General features: G+C 37.8%; 2 protein-coding genes and 1 long non-coding RNA gene across 7 annotated transcripts; 2 read left to right on the top strand and 1 right to left on the bottom strand.

Moving 5' to 3' along the window:
- The first annotated feature begins 256 nt into the window (after positions 1 to 256).
- On the top strand, positions 257 to 7022 carry LOC107222719. The gene is made up of 6 exons (XM_015662205.2): positions 257 to 417; positions 547 to 922; positions 1492 to 1696; positions 1849 to 1978; positions 2057 to 2388; positions 2817 to 7022. The coding sequence occupies exons 3-6, from the start codon at positions 1499 to 1501 to the stop codon at positions 2916 to 2918; spliced, it is 762 nt and encodes a 253-aa protein (XP_015517691.1). The 5' UTR covers positions 257 to 417; positions 547 to 922; positions 1492 to 1498; the 3' UTR covers positions 2919 to 7022.
- Positions 5560 to 27983, bottom strand: LOC107222715 (fatty acyl-CoA reductase wat). 5 transcript variants are annotated; one of them, XM_046736829.1, is made up of 13 exons: positions 19299 to 19371; positions 18316 to 18403; positions 18096 to 18152; positions 14866 to 15028; positions 14535 to 14674; positions 12372 to 12494; positions 12054 to 12179; positions 10925 to 11070; positions 10728 to 10837; positions 9702 to 9900; positions 9362 to 9604; positions 8223 to 8480; positions 5560 to 7717 (listed from the first exon to the last, which is right to left on the bottom strand). In XM_046736829.1, the coding sequence occupies exons 4-13, from the start codon at positions 15017 to 15019 to the stop codon at positions 7627 to 7629; spliced, it is 1590 nt and encodes a 529-aa protein (XP_046592785.1). In that variant the 5' UTR covers positions 15020 to 15028; positions 18096 to 18152; positions 18316 to 18403; positions 19299 to 19371; the 3' UTR covers positions 5560 to 7626. The 5 variants fall into 5 exon arrangements, with proteins under 5 accessions (XP_046592785.1, XP_015517687.2, XP_046592784.1 ...); XM_015662201.2 differs by lacking the exons at positions 18096 to 18152; positions 18316 to 18403; positions 19299 to 19371 and adding an exon at positions 27804 to 27983; XM_046736828.1 differs by lacking the exons at positions 18316 to 18403; positions 19299 to 19371 and having other exon boundaries at positions 18096 to 18194.
- On the top strand, positions 22654 to 25416 carry LOC124293904. Its single transcript, XR_006903779.1, has 4 exons — positions 22654 to 22900; positions 23047 to 23241; positions 23432 to 23689; positions 24456 to 25416. It is a non-coding gene; the product is annotated as an uncharacterized LOC124293904 (long non-coding RNA).

Genomic DNA, 27983 nt, shown 5'->3' with positions numbered 1-27983 from the left:
AGTGTACTCCCGGCATATCTCTATAGTTTATATGTAAGCTTCAGTGCGTCTTATAGAGGCGCTCAGTCTATCGTTATAAGTCTATGGTCTAGCTGTTCTACCCCTTACCGTGCCACCTCCCCATGGGTAGCGCGACAGAGAGGGCAGGCGAATTATTATCTTCTGTCGTTTAGAGAACCCATTCAAATCCGTTCACAGGACGCTTAGGCCGTGGCTCACGCTCTATTTTAATGTATCTCTATGGTCTAAACGGCCGGGTGAAAACATCACGTAAGCTACGCGGGCTACGCGTAACGCGATCAAATGTTTAGAGCATTGTCGTACCATGCGACGTCAGGCGAAATATGAATTCTTCAACCACTCACGGATATTTCTTGAACGGGATGTTCTCAACTTTTCAATTGCATTATGACGACGGTATGTTACCAACTTTTTGTACGCGACAGTTGTTGGTTATGAAGAACTTGTTTTACCGTAATAGTCAGTTGCTTGGTTGATAATACGTAAAACGATTGGTTAATCTTTCGCTGCCGGTGTGCATTTCAGAACACATGCCTTTGGAAGAAAATAATGCCTCTTCGGATTAGGGAATGCAACGGAAATAAATTACTCATATACGTGCATAATATCAACTATAAAAAATACAGCAGTGTCTATGCAGAAGTTTTCTCAACATTCGAATGCGATATAAGTATTCATATTTTCAATTTCCGTGTGATAGTCATCGGCGGACTTGAATAACCGTAAAACCTCGATAGTATACAACCCAAATGTAGATGGCAGTTGGCAACGCACGTTACAACGACGGCACAATAAGGTGTGTCTCGACGCTTTTCGTTACTGGATGAATAATAGTAAATCCTCATTGATTACAGTTCGACAAAATCAAGTATTTTCATACACGTGCGAGCGTATAATATAGGTGAGTGGTTTATAAAATGGCATTAAGAAATATCCAAGTTCAACTTGTCGAAAAACCGTCGTGCAGGTTTTATAGTCTGTTGTTTATTATTGTTTCAACTTAGCGCCGTCGTGCAACTGCAATTTGGGCGTGCCGTGAGCTGCGAGATGGTCAATCCATATTTTTATGATCCATCAATTTTCACTGCAAATTTATCCCCCATTCAAGATTTGACAGGAGTGAGGAGATGGCTTGTAGTTATAGTTCGCGTAGACATGTGAACTTTGTCAGAATCATTTATGCCAGTAATTGTCGTGTACATGATGATCTCACTAGTTACAAAAATTCAAATTACATTCAGCTTAATCGTACCTTCATCTTCTATCGCCATATCAACTTATTTATCACGAATACTTCAAATTGTTCAATAGTGAATTGATTTCTGATGTGAATTGATATCGATTACTTGAATTTACACAATTAGAACGAGGAATTTCTTGTGGATTCTATGCTGGTAGTGCTTTTAAATTAACTTATTCTTATATTCCGTTATCAATGATGTTACTCGTTTTTGTTCTTTTTGAATGAAGTTTCAAAATGAATTATGGAAAGAAATCACCGAGCATGGGCACACCATCGATATATTCGCACGTGACAACTCGCAGTAGCGCGAATCTCAAATCATCTAGATCTGTGCGAAGTGTGAAAATACCTTGGTATCAGAAGCCAATTATAACAAATGCAATCGTACTTGATATTCAACGAGGTGCTATGATGACTGCAATATATGGTGTGGTACGTTACAAATATAAGTTTTCCAATAAATCGAGTTCATTTTCATAAACTCGGTAATACTAAATTCACCACTACTTGTATTCATTTTAAACATTGGGGAGGCACACGTGTAGTATACAGTATATGTCGGTAATGGATTTTCAATATTCTAGTGTTTGGGAATTTTCACCGTATGCTCGGCGGTATTTGATATCTATTGCCTGTCTCAAGCTGCTCCTGGGTCGACTCATTACGGATATTATGTAATATCGTACCAATTTGTCTACGTTGGAAATCAGCATGGTAAAAATATACTGCACAAAACCTAAGTTTTCATCATTGTCATTGATGTCAACAATTGACGCTTTGATCTCGTTACAGTTCGCAACGCTCTTATTGTATTCGCTCTCTTTTCAATGATTGGCGGAATGGCCGTTTTTGTAACGTCGATAATGCTACTGATAGCACTGACCAAGGAGTATGAGAAGAAAATGCTCCCGTGGGTCTACGTTTTTGCCGTTTTCACCATCTTCAGATTGTTCGCATTCATATTCTTCAGTATCGTTAATGATATGATATTTGCCTACAATATCATGATGTGCCTTCTGTGGATCGTTTTCAGCTGTTTATCCATTTATGGCTGGCTACTCGTTTATTCGTTGTATATCGAACTCAGCGATTTGACAAAACTTGAAGACTTGGCACATTTAAGGGTAAAATACAATTTTTATTTAATTGATTGCACATTCTACTTGGGACAATCGTTTTCCATATATCAGTAGGGAGTACAATAATCTTGATGGTAATGGAGGAACTGTGAACATGTTGAAATCCATGATTATGAATGTTATCTTTCTGTGGAAAATTTGTCGAGGTTTGTCTTGTTTACTCACAGTCACTTAGTGGACATGTTTATTTTTTATCGTCAGTTGAAAGTAACGAATAACGAAGCAACAATTCTTCAACATATTGTGTTTCTTTTTAATTATTGAAAGAAGCAGAGACAAAAATTTGCACAATTTCTGCATTCCCGCATGTGAATATCTAGGTTAACCTTGTCAAGTACTATCGTATTCGCGGTTTCTGAAACAATGCTCATCCGTAAATTTTATTTCACCACCCATAATCTATTTCTTTCCAGATGGGAACCATGCAGTCACTTAATGCGTCGACAACTCACTCTATAGCAGGTTCTAGACCTACGACTCCACACAGTACTGTGTCAACAATGCCCGTGAATTGATATAATTTGCCGTATTTGTTTGGAATGATATATGCTTCTTTGCACATACTATTCAGGGGTGTTACGCAATACGCAAAACTTGGAAACCTGAAAATGTCTGAATATTTTTTTGGTATCATATAAGCAAATCATTAGCCTATGTTCATTGTAGAGAAGGAACCGCTAGTCCAGATCCATCCTCGCCAAGACAAAAATCTGATAGCTATTTTATTGGGTTTCTCTTTTTCATTTTCAATTACAAATGTCTTCCTGTTCCTTCACAGTACTGTTAGAAAGGACTTGAAGTTGTCAGCGAAGAATTCGTAACAACCCTGTTATTGAATAGGACTATTTTTTAAATTTATTTATCAGGCACAGGTTGGCATTCTGTAAGAACGTCATGAAAATTTTTTCCAAACAGAGAAATACTATATTTCTGTGCCTTAATATTATTTCATCATGTCATAATTAACTGTTTGAAATATAATTGATCACTATTACTGTGACGTTTGCAATCGTGCGTGCAGTTGATCATCACTTCAGAACTGCATGCTGAAAATGCTTATAATTTTAAATTAGTATTCACTTCTTTCGAATTTATTTCTCATGGAGCTGTACAAACAATTTAGTGATTGATCATATCAACCTGAATTTTATCCGTCCAAAATATAACGATAAGCTAGATTTAATTATATTCAGAGTTAGGAGTTCTTAGAATGTTAGTGTTTGAAAAATTTTAACAATTTTACATACCAATTGCTATTGATATACATTTACTATTTCATTACATATGTATGCAATACATATAGAATATATAATTATTCACAAGTCGAGCATGAAATACTTGCATATACCGTCTTGAATTATAAGCTTCTGAGCTTGAGTTAGAATTTATTTTTCTTTCAACATTTGAAAACTGTATACTCGGTTTTTAAATGGATCGTTAAACAACTGTTGCATTTTTACTTTCATCTACACTTATTCTCGCATTTTATATTTTTTGTATCTACATTATGTAAGAAACTAATTGATATTTACACAGGTTGACCTGCCTTAAGGTAACTGATATTTAACTGAATAACGATCTTATACACTCGATTTCAGCGTTGACCGCGTAATTATTACATTTATAGATCCGAATATCTTGTAGGATCTAATTTTGAATGCTAAACAATTCCGTCCAAACTTGGCGTCGTTAAACGCCGATTAACCATCGATATTAATATATATTGACTTAATATTGTATTTAAGAAATTTTGTCGTGTAAAAGATTGCAACGTATTTTTACATCTAAATATACGAAATGGATGAGAATAAATCACTTTTCGAAAAGCTTTATGCAGTTATTTCCACGATATCAAATATGTACAATCTGAAAGTAATGGATAACTGAGTACTTGAGAAGAAAAACCCTTTAATTCAAATTAATTTGTTCTGACTGAATTAATATTTTAAATTTAAAATAATTTCGTAACTCAATCCAATTATACTCAATTCATTTGATTCAATTCATTTTTCACAATAATTCATTATCATTCAAGTAATATTCGGTCGTGTCAATTCATATTTCATACTTTATGTTACTTCAAATTTTTTCATTCAACGCAAACTAATTTTATTAATACTAATTAATTTTTTCGATTTATTTTTAATTTGACATCATTACTGTTTTATCAAATCAATTTTTTTTCTAATATTTGCATCCCAAACTGAGTAAAGATAATATAATGCCGACAAAAATCGATATGAAAGTAAAAATATAATGACTCAGCTTGTTTAGACTTTAATAACTTAAATTAGTTACGGTATATATGATCAAAGAAACGACCATTTTTTTTAGGAACAAAACTGTAACATTTCACTGTCGAACAGCAGTACAAGTGATCCATTTTACGAAAAAAATATATAGATACCTATTATATATTGAGTGGAGATTCATCAAGACTTTGTAGGGTTTCCAGATATTAATTGAACCTCAAATTCTTTTGTTAATCCGGGCACAGGTTTAAAGTCACTCCAATTAATGCGAAGTAATTTAATTGATTCTAAACAATTCTCGTTAGTTCAGTTAATCGTTAATAATTCAGTCAATTCACAACAATTCATTTTATTAAATTAGCAACAGTCAGTTTTCTTACGGTTGCATGGCCATTTTCATATTTGCAGAAACTGATGATTGTGGAGTTAGAATATGCCACACATGTGCTAAAATTTGCCAGAATCCGAATTCCATAGCGTCAAAAACGGATCAGATAACGACGAAAAACGAGGTTCGTGGCTGCGCTTACACATTTTTATGAAAATTTTCATTTTTCGACATTGTGTATTCAAGAATACTTCAGAATGCACATAGAATCCTAAAATTGGGGAGCTTGAAGGATCTCGATATTCCGAGATTTATTACAACGTTGATTTCATCATACATTTTTCATATCACACACACACATACACACGTACAAAGACGTCCATCCGAAAATGGTCGGAAGTCATTCTCTAGACCTTAAAACGTCAAGATCTGGAGAAAACTCAACTTTTCATCTCCGGCGTGATTCCGATAACTTCCTTCTTGCGTCTTTCTTCGAAAAAAAAACATTTCTCGTTAAAATGACTTTACGTTTAATTGCATAAGTTCATAAACTTGATAGATTCGGAATACACGGTATTTGATGTTTATAACACATATATTTCGATTACAACCTAATATGTAAAATTGTGGAGTACCGATTACAAAGTGCATTTCATATTTACAAACATTTATTGGACTTGGTTTATTTCGTTTAAAATTTATGTTCCTTAATTTTATAATTATTTTTTCAAGCGTATATTCGAATCTTAATTGAATTTCTTATCGCCTATAGATATGTATAGTTATATATGTATACATACATATATATATATATATATTTACTGACAATACCAGCGCAAAAAATATGCGAAAATAATTAGTATTAAATAATGGTTCGCACCACGGAGAGTGAAATCGGCTTAATATAATGTATAATATAAATTCTCTCCGAAAATGCACGTTGTCGATATGTTATCGCAATAGGCAAATGATACAGTTTTCATACACAATTAGTTACTGACGATACAACGTTGAATGCGCGATGGACACGGAGAGATGTTGAAATTAAAATTGACTACAAATGATTAAAAAGAGTTTCACTCGCTTGAGCTAGATCGTACAATATTTACATAGATCATAGTTATGGCTGCGCGTGTATAGTACGTGTGTGTGTATACGCAATAAAATTATTTGGCTGTTAGACGTGTAGTATGGACGTTTACGGGGGTCTATGGAGGTAATTGGATTTAAAAATAAATATACGCTGCCACGTATTATACTCGAATGTTCATATGGGAGACTGATTCGATTACAAGGACTCGGAATTTTTTCACTCTGTTATTCCGCCGGTAAGGAATCGTGAAGATAAATCAAGGGCTTGCAGAATTGTCGACCACTTCAAATTTAGATCCCGATATCGGTTACCTGGATCTAATTACACAAAGTGATATGTATCTTTCTGGCAGGCGAAGTTCCCCGAGCCCTTGAGAATCTTCATTTCAATTTCTGCAAGGAGCTCGGTTGTCGAAATCAGATACACCAAAAGAGAAGAATTTACTCATACTTATACGTTCTCCGATTCGCCATTTCCGCCAAAGAATACAAATTTCATAAAAACAGGTCTAAGAAGATTAAATTGATAACAAGTCTATCATCTATACGATACTATGGGTGTAACCAATATTGATAAATTACACGCTGTAACGAAGATTATTTACACAGATTAAACGCCTAGCAAAGAATAATGCAGCATGACGAAGAATTCGAATCTGTTTGTATAATAATAGCGTTAAGAGGCAGTATGGTGATGTATCATTATGTAAAATTTAAATATAATACAGTGTACACAAACATATACGTGATAGAGAGTATATAGTTTATATCCGCAATGGTGGTGCAATGCCCGAAGTTACGGTATAGTAGCTGAGACTTCGAGAGTTGGGGCGACGGAATTTAGTTTTACCACATATTATGAATCGCTCGAAATTTGCAGTAAAATTGAGTGACATGTGAATAAAACATAACTCCCGTTATAGTCACAGCACTAAAGTAAACCTAAAGTTATCACGAAAAACCATATTTTTACACAGTTCAATCACACTTAAAAATTGGTTAAGTACACAATTATCATAAGTTTAAGATATACTTCAGGCATTCGTGATAATAATAAAAAAAAAAAAAAATAATAATAATAATGATGAATAAATTGATGATACACGATGTATTAACGATAACGGTAATGGTAACGACACTACTGCTTAAAATAATAACAATAATAATAATTGATATGAAAACTATCATCAGTATTTACACAACTTATTACATTAAGTCGGTTCATTTAAGAACTGAACTTATTCGACGGAATCTATATTCGAGCAATATGCAATAGGTATCGATTGGTAACATTTGTGAACCCACTTGTGATGCTACTTTTATCATCAATTTACGACGGCCAAGTTCGAACAAATCAAGACGTTCTCTGCTAATACTATATACCTATGTAAGCATAAAGCATTCGCTTCTAAACTGTAAATCCTCTTGAACGAAACTTAGCATGTTGTGAAATTGATCGGTATATTATGATAAATGAATCGCAACACATGAATGACTTTTATTATCAATAATGCTCGAGATTTTTTAATCTCACTGACTCGTGTCGATTCCTTAATAAACTATTCTGGAGAATAAGGTCCATACGATCCATAACATGAGAAGGTATACCAAACCTTTAGTGGCTTGATGCATGTAGTAAAATCTGTAAATATAAACGTATGCAAATTGATTATTAATTTTATGTGCCGAACGATTGTTACACGTAGCGATGAAAATGTGATGAAATTTTTCTATGAGTCACGGAAGGAGGAGGAGAAGAAAAGTTTGACAAGATAAATACATACGCAAATAAATGAATGTCGAAGTTTCGAGCGGCTTGACTGAAGTTTTAAAGAAATGCGTGGATGTTTGCAGTGGCTGAAGATTGAGAAACCGCCAGACAAGTTTCACGTGCGGATGACAAATATGTGATGTAGCGTTATAAATATTTATACGACGGTTATTATGCATATGCACGGTGTAAGGACAGTCAATTATTTCATTACAAAATTTTTCTTTCATCATACGCGTTTTATTGTCAATGTGCGCATTGTACCTTGGAATATATAGCGAAGTTTTAAAGAAACATTGAAGGGGCTGCATCGACTTTTAGAATGTCTCCAGACATTTCAATTTACATAATGTTGTTGAAATAAATTGTTACTCACCTGGCCAATCTCGCTCTGCTGGCTTTTAAGGTGCTTAGGTCATCTTTGAACAAGTAGATTCTGGTTCCTTTTATGTAATATTGAAAATACTCGTCCCAGTTGAAGCCCTTCATATTGAATAGGAACAAATGTTGGTCTTTGGATTCCAACCGACTCCACATATCTTGTACGTTGTCGTTTGTGAATTTCCATTGGTGGGTTGCGAAATACGATATCACGTTAGCGAACTTGTGAATCTTTTGATACATTTTCCACAATCTGGAAATTCATTGATCATGGGTTGAAAGGCGCGAAGGGAATCCGTAATCACTCGTTGAGGGGTTATGCATTTAACAATTTACAATGAACTAGCGCTTGCGATAGAAATCCATCAAAATTTGAAAAAACTCGCTTTCTCTGTCAGTAACATGGCAAAAAAAAAAAAAAAATCAACGGTTCGCAGATTTTAATCAATCTACTTCAGTTTATTACTCCTTTCAAGAATAATTTGAAAATCTGCAATAACGGTAATTTACTCGAGTATACAACATCGCCTTAAGAGGATGCTATAGTCAGTCTTCACCGACCGCAATGTCGCTTATTTTCACTGATGTAAAAATACTCTAGTCAATGCAATTAAATACGCAATGCCGAATACAAGTATTTAAATAAAGTTTTGTTTTACGCAACAATAACGTCGAAAAATGTACTCCCGTAATTGAATCACCACTTATCGCAGGAATATATTTCCTAGTGTTGTTTTTGCATGAACCAAAAGACTGCTTACAAAATTTTGCTAAGCATTGCGCGTAGAATTGCGCCGACTCCGGTATTTTCACATCAATGCTGCGTAGGCTTTGATAATAGTAAAAATAAATGACATTTACTTAGCCGGTGAAGACCGAGCATAGGATTCTCTCAACGAACGTATTAGTTCTCATTTCTTCACTGCGCTTCATGATTTATGCATTTTAGTACCGAAATCCTTACGTTGTCTTGCACCATTATACATTTTGAAGAAGGTATAGAAATTCGCTGGCCTTGGACACTTTATATTATGGGTACACCGACGAGGGGTGAATGAATAACTAAAGAGAATACTGGAAAGGTATGCAGCAGCCTGCAGATAGGTAGACGTGGAGTTTCGCGCTTTTTCTTACCTTGGTTTTTGACCGATACAAATGCTGACGGTATCAACCAGCATCGCTGGTAGTAAATGAAGGAACAGCACGTACAGCAAATGAATAAATTTGTGTTTATTCGTTGTGAATGACAGGTACCAGATGGAGTTGCTCAATGGGTAAAGTTTTCCATACTCCATATTCGACTTGCAGTATTCGCCCCACGTTAACGGGGCATCGACTGACGACACGTAATTGTAAATCAACATGTCCTTGCCTCTCCTTAGAAAATAAAGGAACCGTATGAACGGCAATTAGCTAACGCTCTCAATTGCACCCAGTGTCGGTGCCGCCTGAATTCAGTCCTGCTTCCTCATACCTTTCAACCTGTGTGGCCACGTCCCAGGCACTGGCTATCAGTGAGTTCACCGTGAAGTCCACTGGTACGATATTCGCATTGATGTCAGGGTCGCTGTGCAGAGTTCTGAGAACGCCGGAAGCTGCTCCAGCAACCACACCCGTCGGTCCGTAGAGGTTGTCGATCCATCCCAAGATTGGTTCACGTGCAGTCGATATCACTGGAACGAAATTCAATTATAGTTTTCAGCATTTGGACACAATTTCTTTCATACAACCATTGATAATCTACGTCGACGGTTGCATTGCAATTATCGCGCGTATCTCTATACTGACACTTATCCTACAGATGTGCACATTTCGAACGGTTTATTTGCGAGCATTCTACTATCGCCTGTAAAAGTAGCATGATTAAATCGGTACTTTGTCAAAAATATTTCAATGCCACTTTTACCTATAGCATACAATAAAGGCTCGGACAGGTACATGGACGGAAATAGTTTTTCGTTTTGAAATTACTTCAGTTTGTGGCTAATGTTGAGATGTGCTTGGCTCGAGGGTCTCTACGTTTTCGAAATATCGCGTTCTTTTTACAGCCTCGTTATCTGGCTGATATATCGCGTCTTTCGCTATCGATACTGCTGATGGTTTCCAGGGACGTTTGGCTCATGGTCGTCTCCTCGTTCTCCGGATTTTGGACTGCGTGGTGTGGCGGAAAGTCCAAGGATTCACCGTTTCTGACCCCCGACGGGGCTTCCCGATGAGAAATGGTATACACGAATGAGCACGCGAACAGAATTGCTCTTCCGAGGAGAGTTAGCAGAAATATACCCGCGGCCGTTAAGATTTCCGTCAATATACCGATAGACCAGGTCACTATGTACATCGCTATCGCCAGGCACATATCGAGTTTATCAAAAGAGACGTGAAACTCTTTCGAAATTACACTGTGCGGCCATTTTCGTTCAGGGCGGACGACGGTCGACGATTATTAGAATGCTGTTTTCGCGAATGATTGGCATTTGTTTTTCTTTGACGTCTCACTCACCAATGGCAGGTCGGAAAATGCCCATGGGTAGGTCCTTACTCTCCTCTCGAATCATATCTTCGGCCAGGGCTTTGGTGAAGACGTATGTGTTTGTCCATTTCCCAATTATCCTGGAATCCGAATTAGTTATAAAATTGTAAAACGTTTCGTTTTACACTCTTTTCAAGTTGAGTAATCGTGTTAATTGGCTTGCTTACTTTGGAGTTAATTCCGTAATCGTATCCTCCGGCATATTTTCTATCATCTTCATTAGTTCGCTGTACTTCGTTTCATATGGGTAAAATTTTTCATCAATTGTCCACAAGTGCGAGTTGGCATAAGCGGTGGATACATGAATTACAGACTGGAAATGGATATTTCATATTCTTACTGTATTATATTATACCCTCGTATAAGAATTGAATATCGTGTGATATACGTGATATGCGTAGTAATTGAAAAATTGAGAATGTGGAAATATTCGAAAGATTGTTTGTTCCGTCTCACGTGTCATCAAACGTATGCAGTCACTTCATGGATACTGCAAACTCAATCCTAATCACCTTACGGCCATATTTTGTTGACCAGGAAATTATAGCTAGTGCTGGATTTTTAAGAAATCACACGAACTACGGAGTACATGAAATTCAAATGAACTGTAAATAGTCTCATAGGAGTATCATGGTGATGACGGCGTGGAATTTTTTAAAAAGAAACAACGTATCTCTTATTGCTTTTGTAAATACTTACGAGGAACTTGTCACGAGTTATTAACGGAATCTACGTACATGACATGGATGAATATCGTGTTCAGAATTGTAACTTATATTATTGAATAGAATTTGCATGCGGGTTGTAGGTGTAGGTGAATCCATGTATGTTTGTCGATGAATCGTTGTATGGTCAAGAAGAGTGCTTTTAAAGCTGAAATGATGGATTGTATGCGAAAGAAAAGGAAATACCCGTTTTTGGATTCCGTCCAGCTCAATAAACATATGTTCGCACACGCGATAATTACCATAGTTAACTTAGCAAGTTGTGTACTTAGTATCATCCGTGTTTGAAACAATCCGTGTATACGACTTGAAAAAATATGATGGTATGATAAGTTGAATCTTCTTTCCTTCTTTCGCAAATTTGTCTTTTCATTTGAGTCCAGTAATTCGAGAGTCGATGAAATCTTGTGCCATCACACGCAATGCGTGACAGTACAATGCTAATTGCTCGGAGAGTAATTAATGCTGTATCGTGAGAAATAATTCACAGGACAAGTCAACACGAACTGCGCCCCGTGAAAGTAAATTAGGAATTTAGATTTTGATGTGATGATAATTTGCTTTAACTCACCTTCAGCTGTGGCATACTTCGGCATAGTTTGATAATGTCAGTCGCGGCCTGTACATTAATGGCCATGGCGAGTTTGAGTTTTTCATCGAAACGAACTGTCGCCGCAACGTGAAACACTATCGATACCTGCCAAAAAGTTTCATGAGTACTGATTACAATATCACTTCGCGAGTCTATCAAAGAATTGGGGCCGGAGAAATACGGAGCGGACGAGTAAAAAGTCCTGGAATCATGCAATCTCGACTAATATTTTTTTCTTTCCTCGTCGAGTCTCAACTTATTCTCTGTAAATGATTGTTCCTTAGTATCTGAACTTACCTTTTGAATAAGGAGCGCCTTGTCAGCCAATGAAAGTCCCAAATCGGGAACGCTGCAGTCTCCGGCCACTGCGAATACCTTGTGACGAAATTTTGGGACTTCTTTTTTCAGTCGGGTATAGACCTGTGCGAATAAATTCAATATGGTCATTTTCCATTCGTGACTTAAGACGAAGGTCCCGAACCTATAATGATCGGCCCTGTTTGATTGAAAACTAACTTCCGATCCATGCTGCTGCCTACTACGAGTAAAATCTTTCTACGCGGGATTCGAGTTCTAATGCCACAAAGTCTGAGGATTGTGCTAATTATACAAGCGTACATGCAAATGATGGGATTCCACGTGCATTTCGTCAGTTCGGAAGTCGAAATTTTTGACTTTGCAAATGTAAACAGCTTGATACCTCACACTTTTCTCGTTTTATAAACATACTAGACAATCCGCGATAAGTTAATGCGATGATATAGTGTAGAAATGTATAACGTCGTAGAGTTGAGAAAAAGAACAAGAACCGTTAAAATATTCAAGTACTGCAAACGGGACTGTGCACAGACCGGTTTCTTTTTTTTATTGTCTACTAGTATGATACCATCATTATTATATGATTTTGTTTTTCCTTTTACGTTAATGGATATGCATTGAAATGCGTTATCCCTCGGGGTGAAACGCAAAGGCCTAATGCGTATTATTCTTTCGTCACAAGGAAATATGAGTCACCTACAAAAGCTGCAACATTGAACTTTAACATATTTCGAAAAATTTCAATGTTGTATTTCGGCATTCCGCATGATTGCTGCTAACTCATAGTATGTATTGCTGCAACTAGGTATGTGGTAGTTACAGTATTAGACGATCGTCGTTGATGCTTGTACGTACATTTCAAGATCAATCAGTATAGCTACCGGGATCAATTTCACGATGAATTTTAATTTAACATTCTCCAAAAAAACATTTTCTGGGACAAGGATGCCGGTAACGCATACTCTGACTAATTTATCAAGGCCTCGCAGACAGAAATCCTGCAACGTCTAATATACACTGCTCGCTTAATTTAAAACTAAGGCTATGAATATTCCGATTTATCAACATGGCTATTAAGATGTTACATAGGTGCTAGTATAACATGTCTATATGTGTTGTAGGTATACATACAACACACATATTCATACTATCGCAACAAGCGCCACATCGTAGCGGAAATAGAATCTCAAAACCGGTCGACAATCATAATCGGCTATAGGAAGTTACTAATTCTTGCTAAGCCAAGAATATCTCCTTGGTTTTTTTTACAGCACGCCTACGATGTTGCCGAATTACTGTGGATACACGAGAATCATATAATTAAACAATGTCCGAACAAAATTGTTACTGCCTGATGGTTCATATTTGTGCGCAGAGAATTGTATCCTTGTTTCACTGTGGCATAGGAACAACATCTTTAATATCAACCTGGGTATATTTGTAAAATGACAACAAGGTTACCTATTAATCGTGATCAAGGCTGCTTATGTCCAGGTTACGCGAGTACATTTTTATATTATGACGCAAAACTTATTACCCAACACATGGCAGAGAAACGGCGGACGAAGTGAAATGTAATCATTGGATATTATGAGTGAATAAATATTCGGTAGATCCTGTTGGTTGATTTGTTGAGGTAATCGTTCCGAGTGTTAGGAAACATCGTTTTTGACTTATCGGATCACTAACTTTGCTCCGAACATTGCGAGGTCCGCGTACACGGTAAATCGTACAAGCCGATCAATTGCAAAAACGCGGATATCAACTTGTCGAGACTGAAACTCCTTTGCTGGTTTCCATTTACAATTGAGAGATAAATTGTTTAAGGCGCTAATGACGTTTTCAGTTATTCAACCTCAGCCGTGACTCAAGAATAACAAGCATACGGATTACGGATACTTTGATTTTTCGCAACGAGAACTAAGAACGTATAAATATCACGGGTACCTGTTGATTTGTATTTGCAATTGCAGATTCCTATGGGCATTGTACTCTTGAGTAAACATCTAGCACGTATTCGCAGAAATGAAAGATGTTGCATTTCTGAGACATGAAGCGAAAACAAGCGTACGGTGCTGAGGTGTAAACACATGGCACATACTGTCATTTTACCCATGCATACATAACAGCAACGCTACTTACCACATCATCGAATATGTCCTCAACGCGACTTTGCACGTCTCTTCCTTTCTTTGGGCGTACTAGTATATAGATTGCGGTTAGGTCAGGGCAGCTACGCAGTAACTTTTCTATCAGGACTTTTCCAAGAAAGCCAGTTCCACCTTTGAACATGAATTGAGAAGACCATGAGCATTCGTCGAATGTGAGTAACAGATCAGCCCCGTGTATAAAAATTCATCATCGTTAGGTTGAACGATATTATGTAATAATTCACCGAGGCTTGGCTAATGGGAAATCCCGTTGTCTTATAGTTACGGTATAAGGTATAAATTATGGCTATGCTTCGTCTCACCTGTAATGAAGACCGTTTGCCCTGCGTAGAACTCTTGCAGGGTAGTGCCTCGTCTCTCGTCATCGTCGTTCAAGGTGTTGTTGTTGTTGTTGTTGTTGTTGTTGTTGTTGTGGTTATTGTTGTTGTTACCCTCGTTCGTTATTATCGGATACATAGTTCCCGGCTTCAATCAGAAGTGATAAAAAGAACTTAATCAACGTGTCAATTAAACTCACGTCCTTAAATATATACAGCTGTCGGATTAATTACGCATGAACTTGGTGATAATTGAACCGCGTAACCGAAAGTTCTACTAGGCTCGAGGTATCTAGCAAGGAGATGTAGTAAACGACGGGTGAGCGACACGTCGAAGGCGAAGCTGGAAGTTCATCGGAGAAGTTTTTTGCCGCGTCTAGACGTTCATTGAGATTGAAGGCAAGTCGGTTCCTAAGGTCACTGGGTTAGTGGAATACTCACACTTCGAACCGCAGTGCGATGCCCGTATTGGCAATAACGAGGTCGACTACTCGGAAGCCACCGTGACCATGACGGCCACGGATCGTCAAGGGCGATAGCTTTACGGTGGTCACAACGCCCATGAGACTGGGTCATGTGGCCGCACGCTCCGTCGGTGGTGACTGGTGACGGTTTTCCCCGGAGGATCGCTCGATAGATTTTCCATAGATCTTCGGGGGCCGGCATGACTGGTATCGTTGGGTTATGCAGTGGTGTAATCGGTGTACCACACGCGTGTGGCAATCCGTTTGCCGGAATCCCGACTGGACAGAGAGACTTTCTACCGACAATGGACCGGTTTTAGAGAACATCTCTCCGTTGGCGTACACACGAGAGCGTCGCCCAAGTATTACGCCGCGCTTTCTTATTTTAATAATACGATTCATAATATTAGTTACGGCATAGGTAGGTATAGGTACGGGAACGACGTGAAACGGCGGTAACGCAGTTACGCGAGCAAATACAAGCGCCGATACAACTAACTTAACCGCCACAAACCAAACGATCAATTTACGTAACTAGGTATGCCTATAAAATTCTCTCACGCTTAACAGTTCCGCAATTGGAATTGGAGAGGCGGCTGACTGGCCCAACGTCGTTGCTGCGCCCGGTTCCAGTTCCTGATATAACTTTACCGGTGATCCAATCAATTCACGCCGCGATGGTTCTCATGGGGGGCCCGCGTGCCTGAAGGCTCGCCTCGTCAATGTAGCGGTTGAAATTTCTACATTTCTCTTTCATTTCATCTCCATCTCCACCTCTCTATTTAGATCTACCTATCTTCCTCACCTTAACTATCCATTTCGGTGGAACGACTATCATACGGAGGATGTCCTCAGAGTACACCATTTTCGTACGATGAGAGTCTTTGACTTCCTACTGCCATTAGGAGAGATTTTTGGAACAGGTGTTTCGTAAGCGCGGCTTATATCCGTGCAGACTCGCGGTTGTTTACACGCAAGCATACGAAACGTAGGCACAGACTGCTTGGGTAATTAATGTTATACCCGCGTCTGGAGAGGAGGGTCTTCGCGCCTATTGACCAACACGCGGAAGTGATATCCTTTATGGAAGCTAGAAGCGACGATCGTAGTCATTCGCACATAGGTCTAATTAACACAGGGTGTCCCAGCGACAAGTGATCAAACTGATGGGGATTACAAAGGCGGGCCAGCTGACGACGAGTCAATTAACTCAAAGAACATGTGGACCCCGAAGTCGCGTTCGTGAGATATCACCAATTGAAAAACGTCTCGTTATGACTGGTTTTTGTGGTAAAATTTGGTATTGGAAATGCTTTAGTTTGAAATTCTTAAATTTGATTTGATACGTCTTGTTGATGAGCGCGTTCGACTGCTGATGCGAAACACAGCGCTTACAAATTTACGAATTTCAAAAGAAAACACTCTTGACATTGAATTTTTGCCAAACACAACAACGAGGACTTCAGAATTTCAGAATTTCAAACGTAAGTATTTCCAATATCAAATTTTAGCACTAAAGTCAGTCGTAACGAGACGATTTTCAACTGGTAGTATCTCACGAACGCGACATCGGAATCCACATGTTCTTTGGGTTAACTCTCTACGTCCGAAAAACGCTCCTCAAAGAACCTAATCAATGTAACAATAATTAGTTGGTTCAAATTGTTTTTTTCTCGATTTAATGCCGAAGGGGTAAAAATAATATGATCTTCGAGGTAGTTCGTCACTGACAAAGATGAAGGAAACAAAATTCTAGGATCGCTTTGAGCCAATGTACGTAAATTCATACGACCAAATTTTTCTCCCTCTAATTTCGGTTCATTATGTTCAATTTAGACGACGACGTGTAGTTGCGATAAGATAGTAAACATCGGTTAGTTCGTTACTGACCTCGTGGTACACAGTTGTTTCCGGTCCAGGTAGATTCATTTCCAGCAACATCTTGTTGGTTTGTTTGTTTTTTTTTTTCTTCTTTGTTTTAAATCACACGTTCGGTTTCAAGCAATAATATACTTTGCGCGTGAAATGTTATTGTTGTGTTACACTCGGTAAATGCGCGCGCGCGCGCGCGTGCCAGTAATTTCAACGGTAACAATATACGTTACAATTAACGCCACGCGATTACAGGTACAGGTTTTTCCCAAATTCGTCGATGAGGGTAAAATGAATGAATCGCGTGCAGCAATATCCGGCGCGAACACGACTGACATAAAAAATCGAAAAAAGATGAAAAATTAAATAAAATACGGATATTTGGTTATAATACTAAAGTACGAAAGAAACGCGAGAGACAAGCCAGTATCCCGTTTTAATGCTTGCGGAGCTGCGGCGCCCTTGCGCGATACGCCAACTCGGCTCGACTTCAACTGACGGTTCTCTTCGACGGACACTCGACGTCAGGTACTGTCCCCGATTACCGTTCTGGCAGTGACTTAACAGCTCTTAACCCCGTTAAGGCTCTCACAAAACTACCTCACTCGGGCGAATGGCAGGTGGTATTACTCTCTTGCGAAGGTAAACATTCCCAGGGAGAGAAAGAGAGAGAGAGAGGGACTCGCAACTTTTTCGGCTCTCCATAAGATAGCTTCATTGGGTGTCATTTTCTGTCTCATCGTGCAAGCCGGCTCCTTTCTATGAGGACTTTGGAACCGGGAGAAGAAGTGTATGCTCGCCGTAAGATGGAGGGGAGAGTTATGTTTTTTGGAGGGGAAGTAGTGAAAAATGATAATCATAATTGAGACGTATACCAACCCGTGCGGCGCGTCTCTCCGTCAAAGTCACAACCGTAGCTCGCAATATGTGGTGACCCTGTAAACGGCGACTAGTATCGAACATCTGATTTTATTTTCAATATTAGCGCTCTTCTGTATAAACGCGACATTATGTTTTTTTTGGGAATTTATTTATCATTCTCGTATGCACTCATTTTTTTTATGTCTAGCCGCTATTGTGTCGCGGGCGTAAAACGTACCCACGTCGATTCGTCGTGCAGTCTCGATTCCGTTAGATGCCCCACTATTCTATTTGTTGTTGCAGTTGACGAGTTGTCGGTGCAGGATCTGCTTCCGAAAACAGTGAAAGAAGAGAGTTTATCGTGTTTCTAGTTTGTGAAAACTTTTTGTCTTCATTCATTCATTCCGTTACCCAGACGTGATACCTGCGAGTGCAGGATTGATCGAGTCACGTCTACGAGTAACGTGAGATATATTTGTGAGGATAAAGTTCGTACTACAACGATGCATGTTTGGGAAAAATCGTTACTTCGCATATTTAGGATTGTCGGATTTTAGTAAATCATGATCATCAAGACACAGGAATATATTTCGAAACGTCAACTCCTTGAAGGTTGTTCAGAAATTTAGTCTAGACGAGCTAGACGATGCAACGTCGAAATCTCGGAATACGTGGATCCCAAAAGGAATTGAATGAAACTAGTCGGAATCGCTTCGTAATACGAATACAAGTAAGGTTTACCACCTGAAAACACTTGCTTTTGTCCGGATTCAAAAAAATTTTACGAATACAAATTTTCAATGAATAAAAAGCCGGGTTTCTCAAGTGGTGAACTTTGATCCTACTTCGTTTTCGAAGGGATTGCAAAAAGTTGAATGGAAATCAATATAGCAATATAACAATATAGCCATATTGCCAATTCTACAGCCTTACGCCTAAAAGAGTTGTTGATTTTTAAAAGTATCGTTCATCACGCTGGCAAAAATATTAGTGTCCGTACTAATTTTCAAATTCTTAGTTGACTTTTTGCCGTCGTCAGTTTTTCTTAGGCTTGTTTATCATTTCAACTGTCAATTGGTAAATGTCAAACCGCCATGAATGAATCCTCCGAACGTGCATTATATTACATGCGTATCTATACAATTGTACACGTACGCTGTATAAATATCGTCGAAGAGATTGACGTTGTGGCAAAAAATATATTGCTCAATAAATATATACCTCGTATTATGTTGAAATATTCGTAGTAAGCGCTGTGTATCAACCGCTGCACATATGCATGATTCCCAGTAAGAGTTGTTATATTATTTTCACAACACTTTACTCGTTAAATTAAAGCTCGTTATCCCAGTATATAGAGTGTAATTAAAAGAGTAAAAGGGGGACACTCGAGAAAGAAAGAGAATTAAAAAAACGACACGTTTCGGTGAAACTAACTAACAATAAATCAAATTTTATGATCTCTGGTGACTGGTTAAATGATATATTTACGCAGATCATGTTCTTATTGTGTCGATAAAGCTGCCTTTAATGCATCAATGTCTTTCGGACATTAAGTAATGGCTTCATCCCACGTAAAATAGAAACGAAATACGCATTAGCTGAAGTACTATCAACATAATTTACGATTTCCGTAATTGTGTACTTAGCGGTAGTAATGACTTTTCAATTGCCGTCCAGAATTTTCAATTTTTCTTGTGAAAAAAGAATAAATAAACAAAATAATGCCAACAGGCCAATCATAAAATGCTTCAATCCATCTCAAACACCTCTATGTACCGTCAGAAATTTACTGATATTCTCCATTACTCCATTAATTTATCAATTTGGAGCACAGATTTGACGGTATTCCGATGTATAAGAAAATTTAAAATAATCGAGCAAATATGTCAAATCAGGAGAAAAACAGGGGGCATAGGTGATAACATTTCGTGACAGGGACTCCGAGACGTAGTTAGTTTGGGATTTTGAGGTCAGTTTTGAACATCCGAGAAATAACCACAAAAAAATGTTCTTTCAACTAACGGAAAACTTTTCTTTATAATTCGTGATTTCTGCCACAAGAATGAGTATAATATAACTTTTCGAGGAAAGAGGAAGCTGCAGTTAAAGCTTCGGCGTACTCTTCAGACCAAGATCTTCATTTCAAAGTACATCAAGTCTCTAAAAGCTAAACTGAATTTCTCAAAAAATGCGGCTCAGATTACAAGAAATTTTACTCGATCGGTATGCAACACTTTGAAGTTTCTAATTTTTCTCCACGTAACACAGAATTGCTCAACCAAATTCCATGATGACGTGTAAATCATCATGTGATGACTATAAGTTTTCATTTTCGAATAACCAACGCAGCAACTTTTTCCCCCACAATTTCCGATCTTGATGTAAGTATGTATGATATTTCAACATTTTCAAATTTGATATTTCCGATTTCACGTCAATAAGCGATACTTCCAATTGTTTTGCAGTGACAAAATTAAGCGTAGGTATATCGCCTTAGAAAAGGTTTTGACATTGTGATACAGCTGACACACAGCAGTTTCATATTCGTACACTGCGTCATTTTCACTGCTCGCTGAATAGAGGCAGAATTTATTTTCTTTTTCGATTAAAAACGCCTGAGATCTCAGTTCAAGATCACGAACGTGATTTCTGCTCTGTATAATATTTCAATGCGATACCTCAGTAACGTTGCCGTTTTTCACCTCGTTTAACGCAACGCGCATTATACATGTACAATGTACATAATTGAAACGTTGTAATCGCTCTCCTGTCACTTTGTCCGTACGTTATACGCGCACATTGCAATCAACTAATGATCTTTCTTATCCAAGATTGGTGGTACTATTTTTTGGCAAGTAAAAAACGAAAAACCCTCATTGCACTTTGATGAATAGAAGTAATAAAAAAAAAAACGAACAAAAAAATCCACTCGCTACCGAATCATTGAGAAGTCAATCGATTGGTGAACCGAGTTATGGATCGTTCGTGGACAAAATTATTAAAAAGGCGCTGATTAAAATCTGAACAAACTGACTGCAGCGATTCCGAGGTCGTTACGTAAGAGAGGTACCTATACGTCATTTTTTGGTACATAGGCAAAAATGAATGATAAGCGTATATTTGAGAGACAGTACAAGGCAATAGCTCTTCGACTCTTGACGCGCGTAATAATTCAATATCGGAGTGATGCGCGCGATGTTGATTCAATATCGATTGTGGAAAAAAATATGGCTGTCGGCGGATATAGCTCGCAGCGATTTAATATTGCATTACAGGTTGCAATGAACGCGTGACGTGGATAATATATAATATATATTATTGGATACGTTTCATTAAACAAAGTACCATCGTAACTCCTCATTGAAGTATACATGAAATGTTTACAAATCGTACCTATAGCTGACGCCTGACACACAGATCGCGACTCGCGTCGACCTGGCTGAGAAAATATTATTATACTTATTAATTAATAAGTAACGACCTGTGTTGTTACGTTTGACGTTGTTCTCGCGATGTTTCATTCTTGACACGTCGCTGGCAATTTTGCATCCACAATGACGCACAGGTTGTGATTGGCAAGGTTTTTCGCAAAACTTGTACTCGGGTCACGTTCGTTTAGCACCTGCCTTGTTAGACCTTTGCTGACGTTGCTGCACGCGGAGATGCGTACGCGTCTCGATCGGTTACACATGTTTCAATTAGTACTACATTTCCTACTGATCTCAAATACGGATTGAAATTTCAACCGCAAGAGTAACAAAAGAATTCTTTCTCAGTAGCATTTTACCCAAAATCTGTTCTAGTTCTATCGATTTGCAAATATCGTATAAAGCTACGGGGGTGAAATTCGCAAAATAATCAGCACCATAGCTGAACTCGAGAAAATGGATTTCACTCCTATTTTTAAGTGAACTGAAATTGGTGAATCAAATTGGAAAGGAATTTTTGGTAATGTTCGCCGATAATAACTAGCTTTGTATTGAAGACGATATGTATTAATACCCGATGGCGTGTGCGATGATTTTTGTCGGATAACAGGTTTCGATTATTGTCAAAGGAACTCGTAAACAGTTTTTTGGACAATTTTAGAATATGCAAAGTTTATTTGATTTAAACACGTTGCCATGATCAAGTTCTTGTAGATTATAACAAACATGACTTGTGTATCCAGCTATATCCTTGCCCTCGAAATTCGTCGGCTCTAAGAAATGGGGCTAATGAGTGACAAGGTGGGAAGTTTGTAACGTATTGTAACGAAACATTGGAAGACACCATCGCTATTTCCTTATTTTTTCAAAATTCGACTTTGACGGAACTAAGATTTCAAAATATAAGCCTACGTCTTGTTTCATTGCGGTCTTTTGAATTTCAAACAATTCTAAAGTTGCGAAATAATGGTTTTTCCACAGCTCGAGTCCTCACCATAACGCTACTAACTTCAGCACGATAATTAACAGATTCTTGGGAAGCGGTTGGACGCAAGACAGGCCCGATTCAGATTTATAAAGATTTTGAGAACAACTTGGGAGTCAGGCATGAGTGCACCGGGTAAAACCTGCTTTTGCCCGTGAAGCATTATCGCGAATTATGAAGCACGAGAATTTCCTAGAATCATCACATTATAACAGTAAACTATACACGAGTACAGTGTGCGTCTCTTCCATCGGCAGAAAAGTTTCATCTGTCACGGGTTGAGAACAAGAATTGGTGTTTTATTTCTTCCTATTGCTTTCTGGATCTTTAACTGTATCGTGTTTTGTTTCATCAATTTTACAACCGCTCTGTAAATGGGTATCAATTACGACCAGGAAAGAAGAGCGGTATGTAAGTGGACACCGAAAAATGAGTATTCCAATAGAGTGAACTGTATCGTGTGATGATTTTTATCGATTTCCAATGTTGTCCCTGATTTATATAATGATTTCTATTTATTTACTACAATTTCTTGCAATCCGAATTATGACAGGAAATCACTGGAAATCACTCGAAACGCTGGAAAATCATTGGAAATAAACGAAAATCACTTCAGACAAATGTTAATGAACCGACATAATTGATTGGATTCCCAAGTGAATGGACAGATCTTCTGGAACGATAAAGAACGTTTCTGCGATTGCAGATGTCCAAATGAAAAACGCGTTGTATGTTGATAATCTAACAGGTAGTTATAGATACAAGGAAACTTCAATGGAATTTTGGGTCAAATTTTACTCATCGCCGATCGACTGCTTTAATATTCATAGAGCTCGTTTTGGTGTTAATCATTGCATGCTATACTTGCCGAATAATTTTGTTCAGACGGCCGCTACCTTGAAATTTGTCTTGTCTGAAATTTTCAAATTCCCTTCTAGGCTGTGTTGCAACTTGGATCAACGACATCTAAAAGCCATGACCGACCTGTTGGGCGGACTTGTCGGAGCAATTTGCAAAACAAATATCTATATGCCGAGGCCTTGGTGATTACGGAATGTGAATGAATGTTCCAGAACTAAATTAATTGTAAATACGTTTCAAGAAAATGGGTTATAATCAAAAGGGCTCCAATCTCTGTGAAATTTTACAAACGTATTCGATCATTTTCTCGTATCTATGGAATGTTTGATTCGATGGTCAGTTCAACTTCTCGATATAATTTCATTTTTTATTCGATTAATTTTATGGCACACCGCGCACTGTACTTGTAAAGTATTAAGGATGACGCTCTAGTGCTGAATTTCCCGCTCTGCGGTGTGTATTTGTTAACTTTCTATTCATATTATTATGGTACAATGATGCAGTCGATTTTTTTATAATATACAATATCCAAACTAATTTATAAGCAAAAATTCTACACTTAATTTGAAGGAAAAAAATTTTTTCCAATAGAATTTTTCGTCATTTTCACAATTCGTCTTCGTGGTCGCTGAAGGAGGTGTGATATCCGCTTGGATAATGAATTAGAAATCAATTAGCTTTCATAAGCAAACTTCGGAAATCCGATGTTGTAAGACTGCAAATTGTGGCGTAACAATTTCCGCGTAGATTGCGAAAAAATTTAAGAAATCCTAAATTCGCACGCGATTGAAGATCAGATTTTTCACGCATTAGCAATGGCATTAATGAAAGTTTCGTATAATTGAAATAAGTAAAGTTATCGGTATATTTGAGTCCAAAAATCCTGCTTCAGATATCAGGTTGAAACTCGCGTTTGCATGATTTCTCGTCTCAAGTTCGTCGGAAATCACTTTTCAGCAGCGTTAAACTGACAAGAATTGTAAAATATTTCAAACTCATAATCAGACTCGGTACATCAGTTTTATGCGAAGTGAATTGCGTGACAGTTGAGATAATGAATCTTTGGGCGTGTACAATGATGAATTTTTCTGTACAATACAGCTGCCACTTCGGAAGCAAATGTGGTCAAGATTTGAAGAATTTTTAAGATTTGATAATCGAAGAAGGAAATAGAAGCTTGATCCAAGGATGAGAAATCTGTCACCTAATCGTAAGTGGGAATACGTGATTCCGAAGAACACGCGAGGACGTTTTATACCTACATCATTCCAGTAACGTGTAATATAATACTCAAGGAAAGTGCGCGTCGTCGGCAGAGAGAAATGAGTGCCATGCCGTCGACTGGACACTTATGTAATTTTCCTCGCGGAGAAGTTATACAATTCCGGCGAGGTAGACGAACGCATCGGAACCTCGCAGCAGCGGAACAAGGACGAGGGTTTACTTTGGTTATTATGTCGTAACGTGAAAGTTGAGGAGTCGTTGGTGTGGTGTTCTGCTCTTTCGATGCAGGATATTATAGCTTGACCAGTGTCGTGGACGGTTCCATTATCGAGAACGCACGGAGAATGTGCGCGTGCCATGTTTTTATGGGGGTTGGGTATGGAAAACTAAAGGCGGCTCGGATTCTATCGGATTGAATTTGTTCGCATTTGCTCTCGGCCCGTCAAAATTCCCTTGATCATCGTATCTGACGTTAGTAATGGGTATGTTTCCAGCTCCTGATTCTTGCCGAATCGAAGCCTCGGTTGTCAGGTTCACTGCCAATCACGTACCGATTCGATCTATTTACGTAAGCATTTCCTGTTAAAAAATTCGGTATTATCACGTCTGTGATTATTAAGATGTGGAGCCATTGTGAATTGATTAATAAAGTTGCTAATTTTTTCTCGTGATGTAGTTATCGTATTATGCAGATGATAGTAAACATTGTCGGTTGTATAATTTCGTGCCGTGACGACATATTGTATTACCGAGAAGACGAGGAATGCTATCGGAATGAATGTGATGATTATCCATCAAATTATGGAGTGCAAGATTCTCGTGTCAATGTGAAATTGTCTAAGTAGTTTGAGTTCATTATTTGCGGTCGATCGTAATAGGTTATTATCGAACGTGTGGTGTAAAATGGTGGACATAAATATAGATCGGATGATGCACTCGGAAATAATTCGATTTTTGTGGCCAAAAATCTTCGTCTTCAAATCTTTGTTATATACTTTAAGATAAACGAGATAATATAGAAATAGTTTGGAATAAGATGAAAATTGGAAGAGAAGTCGAATAATTTTCCTACCCATCTGGTAAGATAAATTTTCCTTACAAAGATTTTAGCACTTCGGTCCATAGTCAAATAAAAAGCAAATGAGAGAAAAAAATGTCCACATCATCGGGATAATAAGACATTAAAATGATGATTATAATGATAGGCGTAATCAATTAAAACTGCTTGCGTCGAAACATTATATCTATGTATTCGAATTAGTTTTTCGAAATATGGGAAAATCGAGTCAAGCCAACAGCTGCATCTCGGTTTGATTCAAAGTTTTATTTATCAATTGTATTCGATTGCAAATGGGGCGAGGGAACTGTCACATATCTGCACGTATTAATAATAATAGTAACAATATCAGTCGCAATAACATGCATTTATAGCCACTCTGAAAAATCGACGAATGCCACGGCAATGATATTTTTCGAATTATGAATAATGAGCATATATAAGAAACGTTGCGTCTAGTTTGACGAGTGCCCCTCAGCACCTGGGGGTCGAGATAAAAAGCGTGCCCTGGCGTATGATGGATTGCTGGGGTTTAGAGCGGTGTCGATTAGCAACGTTATTATTGTCCTTAGTATCTGTACAGTTTTTTCCACCAACGCAAATTACCATATTTGAACAACAGCTAAAAGTTTTCTTGCCGGCTGTTTACTTATGTGTGGTAGCAATAATTCATTGTTGTCATTTCCTAATTGCACTCGACCCTGCACCCAACGCAGCGTACGGTATACGTAGGTTAAAATCTTGGGCTTTTTATTTGCTAATACGTCAGCGCTTTTTATTCCTTTATGAAAGGGCAGGCGTATGAATTCATCTCTAAACGCGTAAACTTGATAACTATCAAGAGGTCGCGAGTGAGAAAAAGAGGTAATTTTCGTGACTGACGGTTATTATGCTAACCAGTATAATATAAAATCTGTTAAATACTCTACTGTGGTGGTGATTTAGAAAGAAAAATATTTGTTTATTCACTCGGTTGGTCAAGACTTGACTACATAACGCATGACGTATACACTTGTCTAGTTTCTTGGCATTTATTATTTATTTTCCAGACTAGTTTACTATTTTCTTGTTCTACTTACTGTCGTGGCTTCATTTCTGCTGTATCACGGCTTTGATCTATCTTTAATGACGAACCTCCGTGTTTTGAGGATGTGTTACGTCATACGTTCACTTACGCACGGTGCAAAATTGTCGATAATGTTATACGCAGATAAACCGTACAAAATTTATCACTTTAGATTTTTCATGCATCTTATAAAAAAAACCTCGTCGGAGTTACAATATTCCACGATCGTGGTTAATAACTTACAGATATTGTAAAAACATGTTCCTCGTGAATAGGTGTTTATTTCAACCAGTTCTGAGATCAGGCTATAGATATAACATACCTAGATAAGCGTGGAGTAAAGGAATAAATATCCGTTAATGAGTTACCGAATTATAGGTGCTAAAGTTTTCTACCCTTAAGCGATTGGCCACCAATTTCACAAGACTACAAATACACGGCGGAGTTAATTTCAATGACTTGATCTTTATTTTCTGTCAATATTCTAAAATGAGGATGGATCATAACATTTTTTGTAACAGTGAACGGGATGAAGTGGATGAAACCTTTGACGGTATTCGATATTTAATGATACCTATTGTGTGGATATTTCCGATGTTTGTACGCATTTTGCCATATCCACATTTTTATTTAACTACTTACTCACAGGAATCAGGAGTGACTTGTATAGCACAATACAAGTCACACAACAATATCGCACGAGAAAATGACGTATTCCTAAGACGACAAGTGCTAAAAAATTGAAATCGGCTGGTACGTGATATTTGCCAGAGAAGACCATAAGCCTATAATTTATTAGTGACGTAGGTTTCAACCTGATTGGTTGATAACGCATTTTTGTCAAGGTAGGTATAATGAAATATAATTCGAGTCGTACGCTTAGTCGTAGAATAAAATTGAAAGTACGGAAATTGAACGAATGATATTGACGAAAGATAGAAATTTTAATCGTATAGTATGAAATAATATTTAATGAGTTTTTCCGAAGCGTTCACCGATGAAGATGCTTTTTTATAAACACGCTTAGTCAGATAACAAAAATTTTTAATTGTAAAAGAAAACGGTAAACAAATACCTCGATAATATTATAACTTCGTCTTACCTGGAAAATTTCGTAAATTCAAGATCACTGATTCAATTTCGCACAATACTGCAGTCGCAGCTAATTATGGTTGCTCGGACTCCGCACTGGTGAAAACGATCGACGTGATAAAATACTTTTGCTACTTTTCAATGATTACGTGATATTTTTCCAAGCATGCTGCTTTGTTCGAGACCTTGT

Source organism: Neodiprion lecontei, chromosome 4 (assembly GCF_021901455.1).
Source record: "Neodiprion lecontei isolate iyNeoLeco1 chromosome 4, iyNeoLeco1.1, whole genome shotgun sequence".
Lineage (NCBI taxonomy): Eukaryota > Metazoa > Arthropoda > Insecta > Hymenoptera > Diprionidae > Neodiprion > Neodiprion lecontei.
This window is presented reverse-complemented; position numbering and strand designations above follow the sequence as displayed.

Coding starts and splice junctions, on each gene's coding strand:
- LOC107222719 (XM_015662205.2), top strand. CDS start 1,499: ATGAATTATGGAAAGAAATCACCGAGCATGGGCACACCATCGATATAT. Junction 1,979..2,056: donor CTACGTTGGAAATCAGCATG/GTAAAAATATAC, acceptor ATCTCGTTACAG/TTCGCAACGCTCTTATTGTA. Junction 2,389..2,816: donor AAGACTTGGCACATTTAAGG/GTAAAATACAAT, acceptor ATTTCTTTCCAG/ATGGGAACCATGCAGTCACT.
- LOC107222715 (XM_046736827.1), bottom strand. CDS start 15,546: ATGCCGGCCCCCGAAGATCTATGGAAAATCTATCGAGCGATCCTCCGG. Junction 11,071..12,053: donor GAAGTATGCCACAGCTGAAG/GTGAGTTAAAGC, acceptor ATCCATTTCCAG/TCTGTAATTCATGTATCCAC. Junction 7,718..8,222: donor AGCAGAGCGAGATTGGCCAG/GTGAGTAACAAT, acceptor TTATATTTACAG/ATTTTACTACATGCATCAAG.